Source organism: Microcebus murinus, chromosome 24, assembly GCF_040939455.1.
Source record: "Microcebus murinus isolate Inina chromosome 24, M.murinus_Inina_mat1.0, whole genome shotgun sequence".
Lineage (NCBI taxonomy): Eukaryota > Metazoa > Chordata > Mammalia > Primates > Cheirogaleidae > Microcebus > Microcebus murinus.
The window spans coordinates 8,215,562-8,233,678 of record NC_134127.1 but is presented as its reverse complement, the minus strand read 5'-3'; the positions used below and the strand labels follow the sequence as shown (position 1 = coordinate 8,233,678).

At 44.1% G+C, this 18,117-nt stretch overlaps 1 protein-coding gene across 3 annotated transcripts in view; it reads right to left on the bottom strand.

Annotated features, from left to right (window-relative positions):
• Nucleotides 1-18,117, bottom strand: part of POFUT3 (protein O-fucosyltransferase 3) — a 65,053-nt gene that overhangs the window by 44,650 nt on the left and 2,286 nt on the right. For 2 of the 3 annotated variants that reach the window (XM_075997233.1, XM_012775742.2), the window contains exons 1-3: nucleotides 13,836-13,989; nucleotides 8,334-8,686; nucleotides 3,093-3,387 (exon numbers count right to left, since the gene is read on the bottom strand). In XM_075997233.1, coding sequence (XP_075853348.1) covers nucleotides 3,093-3,387; nucleotides 8,334-8,414 — 376 coding nt within the window. In that variant the 5' untranslated portion in view covers nucleotides 8,415-8,686; nucleotides 13,836-13,989. Of the gene's footprint in view, nucleotides 1-3,092; nucleotides 3,388-8,333; nucleotides 8,687-13,835; nucleotides 13,990-18,117 lie in introns of those variants that run through there. The other variant, XM_075997232.1, reaches the window with a different exon arrangement.

Genomic DNA, 18,117 nt, shown 5'->3' with positions numbered 1-18,117 from the left:
GCCCAGGAGTTTGAGGTTGCTGTGAGCTATGCTGACACCACAGCACTCTAGCCTGGGCAACAGAGTGAGACTCTGTCTCCCCCCCCAAAAAAAAAAAAATGCAGTTATGTTTTTAAATCACCACAATGACAGTTTCTAAGACTAACTGCAGCAACTCTATAGACATTTAATTTAAGAAAATCACGTACTCACTCATGATTCATTAATGTTTGTTTCAGAGAATTGTGCAGTTCTCAAATGGAAAGACAACAAACAAAAAATGTTCTGGTATACAAAAGCTTTGAGGTCACATAATCCTTCAAGTTTTCTTTACCCTGAATTAGGTCAGCTTTTGAACCATTTTTTCTGCCTCTTCTTTTTCAATCCTGCTGCACCAGAGTCCCATCTGCAGTTTTAAGTGACCTATTTAATTAGAATTTGGAACCCTCAGACAGAGAAGTGTGCTGTCTTCATTCTATTTTGCTCAACAGACCTTATTAATGAATTGAATTTCTAATTCAGTTTGTTAAAAAAAAAATATGCACCTCTGTAATCCTAGCACTTTGGGAGGCCAAGATGGGAGGACCACTCGAGGCCGGAAGGTCGAGACCAGACTGAGCAACATAGCGAGACCCCATCTCTACAAAAAAAAAATACAAACATTAGCTGGGCACGGTGGTGCACGCCTGTAGCCCCAGCTACTCGGGAGTGTAAGACAGGTGCATCACTAGAGCCCAGGAGTTTGAGGCTGCAGTGAGTTATGATGAGGCCATTGCACTCTAGCCCAGGTGACAGAGAGATACCCTGTCTCAAAAGGAAAAAAAATAAAATGCACCTTAATCCCCAAACCCAAATATCGAGATTTAACTATGCTCATGAGTGTCCATTCAAATACGGTCTAGGTGAAAGAAAGAACACCCAGTCAGGTGTCAGGACACCTTGGTTCTCCGCCCAACTCTGCTGCTAACGGCTGTGCAGCCTTAGCACACCCCCAACCTCACCTTTACAAAGAGGAGGTTGGACTCTCAGGTTCTTTATGGCTCTAAGTCTCTGAATATTTTCTGAGTACCTACTGCATACAAAGCACTGACCTACATATAGGAGTTGGGAGGAGGCACAAAGATGAATTGATGTCCAATCATCAAGAACTTTACACTCTACTCGGGAAGAGAAGATCACACCGTACGAGACCAAATGCCACCATTACCTTATTTATTTTGTCTATTCCTCATGACTAGCACCGTGCCTGCCGTATATTAATAGTAGCTGCTCAATTAAATGACATAAAGGAGCTATAAAATGCCCTTTGGGCATTTAGAGAAGAGAGGCTCCATTTCATGGGGGGAATCAGGAAGGTTCATAGACACTATTTTTTTTTTTTCCTTGAGAAACGATCTTGCTCTGTCACCCTGGCTGGAGTGCGGTGGTGTCATCATAGCTCACAGCAACCTCAAACTCCTGGGTTCAAGTGATCCTCTTGCCTCAGCCTCCCGAGTAGCTGGGACTACAGGCATGCGCCACCATGCCCAGCTAATTTTTTTTTTTTCTTTCTTTCTTTTTTTTTTTTATTCCGGCATATTATGGGGGTACAGATTTTAAGGTTTCAATAAATGCCCATTTCCCCCCCTCCCCCCAAAAGTCTGAGTCTCCATCATGACCATCCCCCAGATGGTGCACATCTCACTCACTATGTATGTATATACCTGCCCCCCTCCCCCCTCCCACCTGCCCAATACCCTATTACTGTAGTACCTATGTGTCCACTTAGGTGCTACTCAGTTAATACCAGTTTGCTGGAGAATATATCTGGTGCTTGTTTTTCCATTCTTGGGATACTTCACTTAGTAGTATGGGTTCCAGCTCTAACCAGGAAAATATAAGGTGTGCTATATCACCATTGTTTCTTAGAGCTGAATAGTACTCCATGGTATACATATACCACATTTTATTAATCCATTCTTGGATTGATGATGCCCGGCTAATTTTTCTGTTTTTTTGTAAAGATGGGGTCTCTCTCTTGCTCAGCCTGGTCTTGAACTCCTGACCTCAAGCAATCCTCCCGCCTCAGCCTCCCAAAGTGCTGGGATTACACGCATGAGCCACCTCGCCTGGCCCAGGATCTAGATTTTTAAATACTTGGGATGTCCCTGAATGTGTACATATACCGGGACACTAGTATCCACTGCCCAGTAGTCCTGACCAGCTAGTGGGGCATGCATATACCACCCGATTCCTCCTGAACCCATTTTCTGCTTTATTTAAGCCGTCGTTAGGCAGGACACTGAGAACAATTCAGGCCCATATCCCAATCTCAGTTAAGCCTCTCCCAGGCCAGTATTAGACAGACAGACAGACAGACACACACACACACACACACACACCTACACATACTGTACAGCAGATCTCCTTTCACTGGCTTCCTAACGTAAGCGATTAACCTTGCCGGTATTTGGTCCATTGGCTCCTCTGTTTCCCCACCCCCACCGCCACTCACCAGCCAGGAGCCTGGTATCTCTAATTGCTGCTGGCATCGTGCTCCCTCCCCCTCCCTGGCTCTGCTCGCCCTTCCATCCCAGCATGACATACAATCAGCCCCAAGAAATGACGAACACCAACTTGCCTTGGAAAGCCGATGCTAAGCAACCCCTTCGTTTTTATTTCTGATTAATCTGACATTAAAGAAATTAAAGAATGTCATGTTTGGCCTCTGTCCAATTAAACATCTGTTGCAGTCATCAAAATCTCCTGGCTACGTTGTCACAAGTGCCAGTCTGAACTGATGTCAGCAGGATAAGGAAGACCCAACGCTCTGACTGCCAGATTCAGTAAGCTCAACACCTCCCTGCAGAAAGGTGAGAAGAAATCTCGACTCTCCTCCATAATTACCAAGTGGCTCCGCAAAGCACCTCGATGTCGATGTCGGTCAGGTCTGTTTGTGTATTGTATTTGCTAAGTGCTCCAGCCTTCCACGGAGCACACGCGAAGGAAATCGGGTGAGTCAAGGTGTTTTCGGGGGGGAAGCGTCACCATCTCTTTCTTTGCAGGTGAGCAGTGACTCAACCTTGGAGAAAGACAACAGCCAACAAAGGGAGAAAGGCAGCAGCCCTACTCACCATAGAAGAGGAATGCTTTGGTCATGGGATGATGCAGGTAGGTGCGGTTGATGGTGAAGAAACAGGCGTCTGCCCCACACTGGCCCAGCCGCCCCGTCTCCCCGGTCAGCGGGGACCACCAGAGCATGACGGGGTAGCTGTCGCTGCCCGATGTTTTCTTCCTGTGCAAGGCCGGAGCTTCTTTCTTAAGGAATGGATTCAGATGTCCAGGCCCTTCCTCCATTTTCGCGTGCCCATCTTGCAAATTGGAATTTCCAAACTTCGTCCTCTCAAATTTTCCCAGCTCCACCACTACCTACAAGGGAAGACAATTATTTCCAGTTGCATTTCCTTTTGCATATCTCCCATCCCTCTTGATGACGGAGGCTCTTATAAGTTGTTTTTTTTATTTTTTATTTTAGCGTATTATGGGGACACAAATGTTAAGGTTACTTATATTGCCCATGTCCCCCTCCCCCCTTGAGTAAGAGCTTCAAGCGTGTCCATCCCCCAAACATTGCACATCTTCCTCGTTATGGTTGTATACACCCATCCCTTCCTTCCCCCTCCCACCCTCCCGACACCCGATAAATGTTACTCCTATATGTCCACTTAGGTGTTGATTCGTTATTATAAATTTTTTACAGTTGCTGTGACAAATTACCACAAATAGTCACTTAAAACAACACAGAAAAAAAAAAACACACAGATTTATTAGCATAGGGTTCTGGAAGCTGAAGTCTGAAATAGATCTTGCTGGGCTAAAATCAACGGGTCAGGAGGGCTAGGTTCCTTTTTGGAGACTCCAGGAGAGAATCTGGTTTCTAGATTTTTCTACCTCTCAGAGGCCACCCCCAATTCTTGACTCACGGCCCCCTTCCTCCACCTTCAAACCAGCCACACTGCACCTCTCCAACTCTTTTGCCGTCACCTCTCTCTCTGACCACGGATTGGAAGGGCTCTCCACTTTTAAGAACTCAATTGATCACCTCGGGCCCATGTGGATAATTCACAATAATCTCCCCACTTTGAACTGTGTCTCATCGATCCCACCTGCAAAGTCCCTTCGGCCACAAAAAGTAATATAGTCACAGATGCCAGGGATCAGGGTGTGGACACAGCCCCCAAAATACCTACCAGCAAGATGCTTAATAATTCTACTAAACACTTACAATGGAACATTTCCCCTCCATTTTGTCAGTATATATAATATCCAGAAATAGTTTTAAGTCTTAATGAAACCAAGGATAGGGTTATTACCCGACTACTGCCAGAGATTACTATAGGGAAAATAAGTTATAAATTACCAACTGGTTTCTTCTTACGACAATTAAAGGAATCATAACATGGGTTTTATGTTTCTACCAAAACTCCCTATAACACTGAGATGGTGAAGTAATAGCAAATGTCAAAGTTCCCTAGAGTCTATGTTACCAGCATGGTAGACCACGAGTCCTAGGCTTCTACTAACTTAAAAAATCACATTTTTTAAATTTATTTCATGATAGTCTAAGTCTGGGTCACTGGACAGCTAAGCCGTTATTAACAGCGATCGGAAGGCAGGGTAGGTGCAAAAGAAACCCCAGGAGTGCTGCCTTTTCATCAAGCTTTGAGATTTGATATTGACAGGGCATTATAAAAATATGTTACAGAAAGGATTGATCTGTTTCATATGCAAATGGCTTTGGTAGTCAAGACCAGGCAACAAATAAAGCAGTTAAAGTAAGGCACGTTCACATTTTTATGCATTAAATCCTCCAACCAGTCAGCCATGGAGGGCTGTGTGCCCCTAAGACCCTACTTTTAGCAGCCAAGGGTGGTGGCTTTCTTATGTGCTTGCTACCCCTGGTGTTAGACAAAGGCCACTGATCACTGAGGCGTGGAGTCTACAACTTCCGGGGGAGGGCCCATAACTGTCATTAGATTCTCAAAGGTGTCCAAGTCCAAATACACACACACACACACACACACACACACACACACACACACACACACACACACACACATACGAAGAAATCCTAGGTGAAAGCCAAGTAGTACTCAAAAAAAAAATTATATTAGCTGTAAAATATCATAGATCACCTGTGACACCAAAGTCAGCATTAGAGCAGCAAAACCACCACTGAAAACTAAAGTCTAACTGTTGCCAACAGCTTTCTCAGCACTTTTACAAGGTAACATTGTGGCCCTTCCCCAGTAGCTTGATGAATGGAGTTGACTCCTAGCCACAAACTATCTTTCCATCTGACCTTCGCCTGCATTGACGACGAGTCACTTAAAGGGCTTTTAGAAAGCCCTGGCATATAACTTCAAAGATAAAATTTGTTCCACATTTCTGATCCATGTCTACTGTGCGAGGCGTAAGTTCATTTCCAAATAACCGGAATTGTTTTAAGGATAGAGTCTTTTGCCAAACAGCTTTTTAAAAATCTATTTAGCTTCAAATAGCACTACCAGGTTGCAGGAAATATGGGAGAATAGAGGAATGCATTAAACAAAACCACAAGGATAAAATCAGCCAAATCCACAATGTAGGAAATTCAAAAGGACAAATGACCCAGTTTCTTCAACAAATTCATGACATGGAATAAATGGTGGGGCAGAAGAAACTTTCATGGTAAAAACAAATCAAAACATAAAACTTGAGACACACCAACTAAATACAATGTGTGGGGTTGGTTTGTTCCAGATTCAAACCAATCCATTATAAAAAGACTTTTTTGAGACAAATGAGAAAAATTTACCATGGCCTAGGTCACAGAGGGTAATTATTGTTAATTATCTTGGGTGTGATAGTAGTAATATTTACATTAAATTTTTAAAATTCTTATCTGTAAGAAATATGAATACTAACATATATCCGGGTGAAATGCTATTTTATCTGAGATTTACTTTAAAATACTACAAATGTATTCTTGAATTATTTGTGCAAGTAAAAAGTAAAATTCAAAAATAAATAAAGGTATATATACTCCCAAAATGTAGAAGGTAGACACAAAATATAGCTCAATGTGAATGGAAAACAATGTCTAAGATGAATGATTTCTTCCAGACAACCACAATGTTTTAGCTTAACTGGAGGTAAGCATTACATATTCATTTTTAGAATATTATTAATTAAATAATTTATGTTATAGAATCTGTCATGAGCTGAGTTGTGTATCCCCAAAATTCACGTGTTGGAGGTCCTAACTCTCAGTACCTTAGAATGTGACTATATTTGGAGATAGGGTCTTTAAAGAGGTAACTAAGTTAAAATGGGTGGGCCCTCACCCAGCATGACTGGCATCTTATAAAAAGGGGAAATTTGGACACAGAGAAGTGCAGAGGGAAGATCATGGGAAGACACAGGGAGAAGATAGCCATCTATAAGCCAAGGACAGAGAAACAACCCTGCTGACACCTTGATCTTGGCCTTCCTAGTCTCCAAAACAGTGAGAAAACAAATTTTGTTTGGTTGTTTAAGCCACTCAGTCTGTGGTACTTTGTTACAGAAACCTTAGCAGCCTGATATAGGATTCACGACATGATGTTTTTTATTCAATCCCTCCTTTAGCCTACTCATGTGACAAATTATTTCATCTGCCCAGCCTACAAACCACTCAAAACAGGAATGGCTCTGATTCTGTAGGTATTGTATTTTTTCATTTCCAATGTTTTTTTTTTTTTTTTAAATGGCATTTCCACCATGCTGAACACTGAAGCATTTAGCATACTAGTGAGAACTGGGAAACAGCCCAAACTATACTGTTGGTGACAAAAGTGCAGCTGAGCCAGACAAAGGTTTAGCTTCAGTCATCCGGCCACTTCTTGCGCTCTGGAAACGCAGAAATGACATGCATATCAAAAACATGGCAATGTATTCTGACATCAAACGGAAAGCATCTTAGCTTAGAGGCGGGCATTCCTCATAACTGGAAACAGGGCCAAAGCCAACGCCTGGTAAGATCAAAGCTCTCTCATCATTTCCCACAGAGAGAAGCAGAAAAGTCCAGCCCTTGGGTGCAGCAGGACCTGCAAACCTCCAGACAGACAAGGAAGGAGTCAAACGCTTCCTCTGACCAGAGTCCCAATCTGGCAGCGGCAGGTGGCGGAAGTACGTGCCAGACTGGCTGCCAATGTGCTTGTACAGGTATGATCTCATTCAGTCCTCACCAGGAGAAGGGAGACCCTTAAAGCAGCCCGGGGACCACCTACTTTCCCCCAGTCCCACTCCTGAACCCCCCACATCCACAAATCATCTTTACAAGTCCTTTGGATTTTGAAATAGACAACTGGTACTTGTACTTGAATGGGTGCAAACCATAGCTAAGCTGATAGCTGTACTTTCAGTAGCACTTTTTTTTTTTTTTTTTTTTGAGACAGAGTCTCACTCTGTTGCCCAGGCTAGAGTGAGTGCTGTGGCATCAGCCTAGCTCACAGCAACCTCAAACTCCTGGGCTCAAGCTATCCTTCTGCCTCAGCCTCCCGAGTAGCTGGGACTATAGGCATGCGCCACCATGCCCAGCTAATTTTTTCTATATATATTAGTTGGCCAATTAATTTCTTTCTATTTATAGTAGAGACACGCTCTTGCTCTTGCTGGTTTCGAACTCCTTACCTCAAGCAATCCGCCCGCCTAGGCCTTCCAGAGTGCTAGGATTACAGGCGTGAGCCACTGAGCCCAGCCTCACTACCACTTTTGAATATTTATTTGAAGTTGAAAGCAGTAAACCAAGTTCAGAATAACTGACTGGAGGAAATTAATGAAATGACTGAAGAAACATCTCATTCATTCACCTAAACACAGTGTGTGGTCTTGCAGCATTATATTAAGAATTGTATTTATGCAGATGTTAGTATTTTGTATTCACTGCAAGATACAGACTGTCTTGTTCTCAGAATAGTGCGTGAATCTTCGAGAATGCAGGCTTTCAAAAGTGATAACAATGGGAGATTTTGAGGCCATCCCATTCTGACCCAGTAAGACAGAGCTTTACTCTCTGTTTCTCCAAAACCAGGTCCCTTCAAGAATCACAAACTGTCCTCCCTTCTCAATAACTTTGTTTCTGCCTGGCACAAACCAGTCACTACAACTCAGCTTCATCTCTTTAAAAAAAAAAAAAATTTTCCCTGCTTTAAACAGCAAAAAAAAAAAAACCCTGATCCTGAAGGATTAAGAAAAAAGTAAAATACTTGGAGTTCTGAGACAAGAGGACGGAGCAGGAGAGGCAGATGGCAAAGGCCCAGGAATCAACGCTATGCAACCCAAATTCTTGGTACCTGGAGTGTGACGAGCAGAAAGACGGTGGCCGTGATGCACAGGCAAGATGCCAGAAACTTCCTCCTCTGAATCCGCACCATGCTGCCCTGCCCCGGGTGACTGACGGGGGGCTAACCTGGCTACCAGGTGTTCTCTCGGCAGCCCATAGCCCGGGACAACTTCACGTGGAGGAGCCATCTGGGTGCCAATTTCCTGCACTGCCATTCCTGCTGGGACCCGGTCTCCATGAAGGGCTGAGAGCCCAGGCTCCGAGTGGGCCTGGCTTCGCGTGGAGAGGAAGCAGCATGCCGTCTTCCTAGGCTATCATCAAGAGCAGCTGGAGATTCTTCCAACAAGAAGGTATCAAAGAATTCTGTAACAAAAGAATAGATAATCTTCTAGCCATCGTGCAGAAGAGTTGATAAGTGTGGTCTCGTGGGGTTATCATGTAGAAACTAGATGTTTTAAACTAAAAGGAACCTTTGAGATCATGTAGTTCTAACACCTTACTCGCAGGTAAGGAAACTGAGACCAGAGAGGTGAAGTGACTTACTCAAGGCCACACAGCCCATTAGAAAAAAGTGACTAAGCTATAATCAAATCTGAAATTCTCTTTCCACTTAATTTTCTCTGCCATCAGAAGACTGAATTCCAAAGACATTTATATGAAGTTACTTTCTTCTATCTAGGTTTCAAAAGGAGTAGAAAAGTGGAATAGAAACCACCAGGACTATCTACCCACTCCTGTAAAAATGAGGAAGAAAATAAATAAAAGGTTCAGGCTTTGATCAAAAATCATGATCAGCCAGGGGCGGTGGCTCACGCCTGTAATCCTAGCACTCTGGGAGGCCGAGGCGGGCGGATTGCTCAAGGTCAGCAGTTCAAAACCAGCCTGAGCAAGAGCGAGACCCCGTCTCTACTAGAAATAGAAAGAAATTAATTGGCCATCTAATATATATATAAAAAAAATTTGCTGGGCATGGTGGTGCATGCCTGTAGTCCCAGCTACTCGGGAGGCCGAGGCAGCAGGATCGCTTGAGCCCAGGAGTTTGAGGTTGCTATGAGCTAGGCTGACACCACGGCACTCACTCTAGCCTGGGCAACAAAGTGAGACTCTGTCTCAAAGAAAAAAAAAATCATGATCAACTGGTCCCAATGCTACCCAAGGAAACTAACTTGGGCCACAACATAATCAGTTCCCTTGTTAAGTTTTTTATGGCAAGTGCAATAAAGTGGCAAGTTGTTAGGGCAATATGATGCTCTGGAAGACTGAAAATAAGATTTTCATCCATCTGAAATGGAAAGTCTTCTCAAAAAGTTTTAAAAATGGCCTAAAAGGCCCCACAGAATTCTATGAAGTCCGATGTCTTGCAGTTCAGAGGGGGACTCGATTGACATTCCAAAGGAAGGGAAGTGTGGCTTCCCAGTACTCCAGAGATCTGATTCTAAGGCAGATCTACAGAGCTCTGGGATGTAGAATTGAAGATATAATTAGAAATATAGAAATGAAACTCACAGGTTACCTGCCTGAATCACAGGGGAAAAAAAAATCTTGTGTAGAAATGCTGTCAGCTGGTAAAAGGAACAAAGATCTATAAGAGCTTGAAAAGCACCGTTCCTTCTATTCAGTAGATGCTAGTAGCTATTAACTATATAAAATGTGGAGGTAGCATTTTAGGTGCCAATCCTGGTCTGTCACTTAAACATATTAATAAATTTGTATAAGTTACTATATCTTTGTAAGTATCTGCCTCAGTTTCTTCATAACAAATAATAAACGTTAACCATTACTGCTTCTTTCCCTTGCATAACAGATAATCAAATTTTCATTTTATGTGCAAAAGCAATTTATTATAGCTATAATTAATGTAACCCAGATTCAGTAGTGAAATAATATTACCACCTTAAGTGGGAGTAAAATTAAATCATTTTCCAAAGGTCTTTAGATATGTCATTCTACTCAATCTCATTTATAATCACTTGAAAAGTAGGTAAGGTGGGCATTGTCATTCCCAGCTCCCACAAATAAGGATCTTCATGTGGCTATATGAACAATGACAGAAGAATTGAAGGTTTTAAATTCCACTGTATCCAGAGAATCTCAACTTAGGCTATATTCCCAAGGCCAGAAGTATTGAAGAGTCTCAGGGATCAAGCTATGGTCAAATACTCACCACTAAAGAATAGAGCCTAGTCACAGTAGACAGTGATATTTTGATGTATAGCAAGCAGCAATCAACCAGGTTCCAGGGCATATTTACAGCAGCAATAGTCAATCTAATACTGTATATGGTATTAACTACGCAAGAGCCTGTCCCCAAATCAGCAGTCCTCCAACTTGTGGGACAGATGGGCTTGCAGAGGTCACATCCTGAAGCATGAAGGCCAACAAGCTCCAAATGAACAGACTCTAGCAGGAAAGCTCCCTCTGTTTCATTGTTGCCTGCAGGGTGAATCTCAAAGCCCACCAACAATGTTCCCCAGAATGTTCCTTTCTAGGACAGAACCATGCCTTTATTCACACAACCGTGGTAGGCAATATCTGAAGTGGACACTCACTCACCAGCCCTATTAACCCTAGGAGCTGAGCTTCTGAAAGGCACCACTGGGCTGGCGTGCACTCCCCGGGCTGGCCACCTGCCACCCAGGGGGAGATCAGAGCTGAGTGTGACCACCTCATACTCTTGTGAGTGCGATGCCATCAAAACCAGCAACGATTTCATTCTAAAATAATTCCAAATTTTCCACTTTACTTTTAGGATGGACAGAAGAGAGATCGAATATCTTTAAAAGAATTAGCAGCTTGAGGGTGCCAGCTTCAAATTTTGGCCATACAGGACCAGTTTAAAGTTCAGGTTGAGTCTCAGAACCAACAGATGATTTCTGCCCTGCATCTCTGATAAAATGAGAAGCCGGCCTTAGGTGACATGGGGAGCTTCCAGAATCTGTAGTTGGTGGGTCCCTCTTTTTCCCTCCCTCTCCCCACTGGCAGGAGAGAGAGGGGAGGGGGAAGGCAGGGAGCTCTGGGAAGACTCCTTTGTTCATTTCTGCTCCAGGAATTGGGAGGGGGTCAACTGGGTTAATAAGTGACCATCTTAACTGAGCTAAAGGTAATACTAGGGAGAGTTATTAGAAGAAATGTACCTAACATACTTACACTCTTCACACTAAAGTGCAATTTCTCAAATAGGTTTGACTCTCCCAAGGTGTGATCACTGTGTATAAGGCATAAATCTCCAGAACACTCCTTAAATGTGGGTTGGAGTCCAGGTGCAGTGGCTCACGCCTATAATCCTAGCCTCTGGGAGGCTAAGGAGGGAGGATTGTTTGAGCTCAGGAGTTTGACACCAGCCTGAGCAAGAGACCCATCTCTACTAAAAATAGAAGAAAAAAAAAAATAGCCAGCCTGGCAGTACACACCTGTAGTCCCAGCTACTCGGAGGCTGAGGCAGGAGGTATGGCCTTAGCCCAGGCATTTGAGGTTGCAGTGAGCTATGATATCACTGCATACTAGCCAGGGTGAAAGAGGGAGACTAGCTCAAAAAAAAAGGTGGGGGGGGGGTTGGAAATGTCTGCCTACTAAACAATATGTATACATATATGAAGAATCTGTATGTACACATATGTATAAGAATCAATATGTATACATATATGAAGAACAAACATATATTGTTTGTCCAAACCATACTTCTTTTTTTTTAGACAAAGTCTCACTCTGTTTCCCTGGCTAGAGTGCAGTGGTATCATCATAGCTCACTGCAACCTCAAACTCCTGGGCTCAAGCGATCCTCCTGCCTCAGCCTCCCAACTAGCTGGGACTACAGGCATGCACTACCACATCCAGCTACTTTTTTCTATTTTTAGTTGCCCAGCTAATTTTTTTTCCCCTATTTTTAGTAGAGACAGGGTCTCACTCTTGCTCAGGCTGGTCTCGAACTCATGACCTAAAGAGATCCTTCTTGCCTTGGGCCTCGCAGAGCGGTAGGATTACAGGTGTGAGCCACCGCGCCCGGCCACACCATATTTTTATATCCTAAATGTAACCCTAGTTCAAATGTCTTCTTCAAAGATGTTGTTTGTAACATAAAACTTGAAACTTTATTTTTTTTCTTGTTGAACAAAAGACGAGCAATGGCAACATAGTAACACTGGAGACTGTATTTAATCCACTGTTACACACGCTGCCATCTAGCAAGAGGCCAGAAAATGAAGAGTTATCACAGCAATTTCAGAACTGGGGCAGACCTTAATGATCACCTGACCCTACAACATTGCCTCTGGCTTGTCCTTTCTCAGGAGAAGGAGAAAGTTCTATAACTGAGACGAGCGTGCCGTCTAGATTGGTGGCTCTTAAAATTTTAGTGTGCGAATTCCCGGGCTGCTTATTCACTGCAGATGGCCAGGCCTGGTCTGCAAGATTTCCACTGGAGACCACGGTGCACCACAGAGAAAGAGTGCCATAGTTATAGTGTGACATCAGTAGCAAGCCCAGGATTGGGCACGAGTTCTGGGGAGTCTCATTTGAGAGAAGGAAGGGTGGATGAAAGGGAATAAAGTCCTGCAGACCAACTTGCTGTATTCAAAGTTGCACCCCGCCAGAGTTACAAGCATTTCGCAAATGCAATTAACAACCCAAGTCACCTCATGCATAAAACGGCTCTACCCAACTATTTCAGGGAGCTGTGGCAGCGAGGAGGGGGCAGTCTGGAGCAACTTTGGTGTTAAGAATGGGTCATTCTGCGTGGCATTTGCTGTGTCCTAAAAGATCCCCAGAAAAAATGTCACTCACAGTGATGTTACTTCTGTATCTTGCACAAAATGAGTTCTGTTCTGAGGGTACTAATAAGAGTATAAAAATACCTAAGATGAGCAGAGCCTGTGCTGAACTTAAAAAGCAAACAAACAGAAAACACTCCTAACAAATGGCTTGCAAATCGATAACCCGAACACGCCGCAGCTCTGGGGCGCTCTCCCCGGGCACTTTCCCCATTAAACGCGCAGTGCTCTCTGCAGCTGGAAAGTCAGGATTGCTACTCTCGAGCACAAAATTCTTGCAACAAGTGATTCTCAGGGGAGACCCGGGGAAGGACCAGGCCGTTCCCAACGCGTCGCGGCGGAGTCAGGTCGCGGACCCCCGGGGCAGCGGGCCGGGGAGGCGGCTGGTGGCGGCGGGACGGGGAAGCCCTCGTGCCCGGAGCCCGGGAGTGCGCGCTCTCCGCGGCCGCAGCGGAGGCCCCGGCCCGCCGCCTGCCTCCCCCTGGGCGGCCTCGGCGGCCACGTCGGCTCCGATCTTGGGCAGGGGCTCTGCCCGGGGCTCCTGCGCCCCCAAACAGACTGGGACCCCCGCGCGGCACGCGGCTCCGTCCTCCTCTTACGCCCGCTCCCTCCTCCGCGCGGGGACGGGCTTCCCGCGGTGGCGCTCCCCCGCCGGCCACCGGGAAAGTCTCCTCCTGCTCCCCGCATCGCGCCCCCCACCCCCAGCTGCCCCAGAGGCCGGAGGAGACGCGGCGCTCGCCACTCACCTGGCGGGCGCAGGACGCGCCCCGCCGCCCGCTCTGCCCGCGCGGGACACCCGGGGCGCGGACGCGGGGACGCCGGGCGCGTCCAGGAGAAGCTACGCCGGATCCGGGTTTTCACTGCTGCCCTATTTGAAAACACGTGGGGCGGGGCGCGGGAGCTCGCGCTAGAGATGCCAATACTTGGGGAGGCCAAGGCGGGAGGATTCCTGGACGACAGGAGTCCGAGACCAGCCTGGGCAACATAGCTAGACCCTCCTTTCTACAAAAAAACAGAAAAATAACCGGGCGTGGTGGTGCGCCTGGAGACCCAGCTACTTGGGAGACTGAGATAAGAGGCTTAAAACTCAAACAAATTTATGAAGTACGGGCTATTTCTTTCAGCTGGCTCAAGTATTAAACAGCTACTCTGTATGTAATGCCTATTGGATAATATATAAATGCATATAACCAGAGAGGAAACAATGCACTTATTAGAAAAAAAAAAACCATGTGATTTTATTTGGAGTTTAAAAATCTATACCTTTCTTCCAGTCTGTTCTTAGTGCATAAGAACTTGAAGAACAACTCTGAGAGACTCTATGAGAACCGTTAGAATGTTCTCAAAGCAACAGATCCGAGCTAGGAGATCAAATTGTCAGTAAAGAGGACTTTCAGCTCTGCTATTGCAAAACCACTCCTCCACAGCTGCCTGAAGGCTGACAGCTAGGCCAAATATCTTTGGAAGTGCTTTCAGCGAATTCAAGGCCTCTCATCTAAGATTTCTATATTGTACACATAGAGAAATGTGAGTGGGATATACTCAGGGCCACTTTATTTAAGAAAGTGGGATATACTCAGGGTCACTTTATTTAAGAAAGTTCTTTTTAGCATTCCTGTTCCACCTTCTGCTCTCTTTCTCACCTTGGTTCATGTGCTAGAATAACTGAATTTCAAAGCTCATGTTCTTCTAGTCCTGTCCTTGCATTCATTGCTCCAATAGACCAATCTGGGGGGACAGACTTCATTTACGGGCAAGGGCAAAACTGCACAAACTAATAAGTATTACTGTTGATATTTCAAAGATTAACATCGTTGTAAGAAGTCTTGGCCGGTCTCAGTGCTCACACCTGTAATCCAGCACTTTGGGGGGCCGAGGTGGGAGGATCGCTTGAGGCTAGAGTTTGAGACCAGCTTGGGCAACATAGCTAGACCCCATCCCTACAAAAATTTTAAAAATTAGCCAGGCGTAGTAGTGAGCACCTGTAGTCCCAAGTACTTGCGAGGCAGAGCCAACAGGATCACTTGAGCCCAAGAGGTTGCAATGAACTATGATGACACCACTGCATTCTAGCCCAGGCAAGAGAGTGAGACCCTGTCTCAAAAAAAAAAAAAAAAGTCTTGTATGGAATATATGCCCAACAATGGTCAGAAAAATTAACATAAGGCAGCTAACTCCTAAGGGGGGGGTGGGGACAAAAACCTATATATATACTCCTCTATAAAGCCCCTTATTCCAAAATGTTTGCTATTTCTTCTTGGAAAAAAATATGCCCCCAGTTTCCACTGACCAACAGATGTGCTTCTAGGTTCACGATGACAATCAAACCCTCAAAGCAAGTCCGATTCTGACTACTGCAGAGTTTGTAGGTCCCAACTGTAAACCATGATACCAAACCCATCGGTAAACAGACTAATGGTTTTAACAAGGCCGTTAGCCATGCATACTCAGAAACAGAACCCATGCAGGGAGTTGTGAGTTCATTTATACAAGTCCCCACCTGGCCTTTTATTTTCTTCTTTACAGCTGTGGAAACTGAGGCTTAAAGAGAATAAGTTAATTGTCCCAAAACACTTTAACAAAAAAACATTTTGAGGTTCTTAGGCACTGTGCCAGGTGTGTTTTGAACAGAAAATAAATAATCTAGAAAAAAAATAATTTAATAGAATTTAAGAAAAAAATAATTTAATAATCCTTGCCCATACATGTGACCAGGCCCACCATTTGGTTTTCCAACCTAGGTATTAACAATAGTAATTATTATAATAGTAACAGGCATGTACCAAGTATTGTCTATATATCACACATTTTTGTTATGAAATACTTCATGAGGATCATCTCATTTGATGCTTATCTCAACCCTATGAAGAAGTTTCTTTTACTGCGCCCATTTAGCAGATGGGGAAACGAAGATGCGGAAAGGTTAAGCAATTTGCCCAGGGTCTTTCAATTAACGAAGCAGAGTCAAGATTTGAACGTGGTTATGTTAACAGCAGGTTCTAGACTCTTCGCTACTGTGCTTACTCCCTCAGGTTAGAAAGCTATCTCATCAGAGGACCTAGTTCTGCAACTCCAGGTTTCCCTATTACAGAGTTAAATAGAAGATTTTATAATCAACCAGTTCCCTTGATTGGTCTGACCTTCCTGGGCTGCTAAGGGCTACAGAGGATACAGAGTTTGTACAGCCTGAAACTTATATAATTTGGAAACTCAAAAAAAAAAAAAGTAGAAAATTACAATCACAAAATCGGATATGAAATTGAATTTTTTTTTTTTTTTTTAGAATTAGAAAATAAGAGGCCCTAGATGGGCTTGTGCAAGGGGCCTGGAGGAACTCTGAAACTTAAGCTTTGCCAGCTTCATAGGAAACCTGACTCTCTTAAATTCAGTTCTAAGAAAAGTTGTTCGTGGGAGTGGGTGAAGTTGGCAAAGGCAGCGAAATTATAAGAGCCAGCCTGCTGACCTTGTTTAGACAACTTCAGTTTTTGCATTTTCCTATTTCTAAGAGGGAACTAACTGCTTCAGAGCGTTAGTTCTCAAATACAAGTTCCTGCACCAAGGAAATTCATGTTTTTAATGCTGATTCTGATGTTTGAATAAAGCCAACTTTGAAAATCAATTTCTGGAGATCTTTTTTTCCTTATCACCGCCTACCCACATTCCTACATTTCTCTTCTAAGTAATTCCTTTCTAACATTGGATGAAAAGATAGGTGAAGTAGGTAAACATGGGAAGATGTATGTAAAATGTAGGTTTATTTTTTCTGCACCCCTGGGGTAGAATATATTTGTGATTCCTTTATTTGCCAGATGACTATGTTTATCACCTTCTGTGGCAAATAATAGTCATCTGGCAAATAAAGGAATCACAAATATATTCTACCCCAGGGTCCAAGGGTTCTCATCTTTCATCTTCTGTCTCACGATCCTCATTACGTCTTCCCCTTGCACTAGATGCAAGGCAAATGTAAAGCAAATAGAAGCGGATTCCTACCCACCCATGGCAACTTTGTGATGAGCAAAATAAAATACTGAGTTGCTCAAGGGATATGCATGGAAGACCAGCTAAAATACTCTTCAGACACTGGTGCAAGACAAAAAGCAAGCTCATTGGCAAGAGAGGCAGAAATCACCTTCTCCCTAGGACTTTTGATCGTTGTGCCAGACTCAAGATTATCCAACTCCAACAATGGGTTTTTTTTTTTCCTTTTCTCCTTTGTGGTTCTGGCTGCCTGATTGTTATTTTGGCAATATAAGCATATTAATAAAGAGATGCTAGACCTCTGACAATGATTCCCACTTCTGCCAGCTACTCATTACATACAGAGAGATGTAATGTAACCCATATCTCTTCTTCTTGGTGAGCTCTGTGGTTATGCTAAAGAGCTACCAATTCTACCTCCACCTAAACAGTTTATTCTTCTGATTGTGTACAAATTCACGTGCTTTACAGATGAGTGGCCTAATCAGGTTTAATTTCCAACTAGCTGCCTTCCACACGTGTATTTCTTTTCTTTTTTTTTTTTTTTTTTGAGACAGAGTCTCACTTTGTTGTCCAGGCTAGAGTGAGTGCCGTGGCGTCAGCCTAGCTCACAGCAACCTCAAACTCCTGGGCTCAAGCGATCCTCCTGCCTCAGCCTCCCGAGTAGCTAGGACTACAGGCATGTGCCACCATGCCCGGCTAATTTTTTAATATATATATCAGTTGGCCAATTAATTTCTTTCAATTTATAGTAGAGACGGGGTCTCGCTCTTGCTCAGGCTGGTTTTGAACTCCTGACCTTGAGCAATCCGCCCGCCTCGGCCTCCCAAGAGCTAGGATTACAGGCGTGAGCCACAGCGCCCGGCCACACACGTGTATTTCTTAATTTTAAAGACCTAACAACTAATTTGTTTTTTCAGATAGGGTCTCACTCTGTTGCCCAGGCTGGAATGCAGTGGCATCATCACAACTCACTACAACCTCAAACTCCTGGCTCAAGCGATCCTCCTGCCTCAGCCTCCCGAGTAGCTGGGACTACAGGTGTGG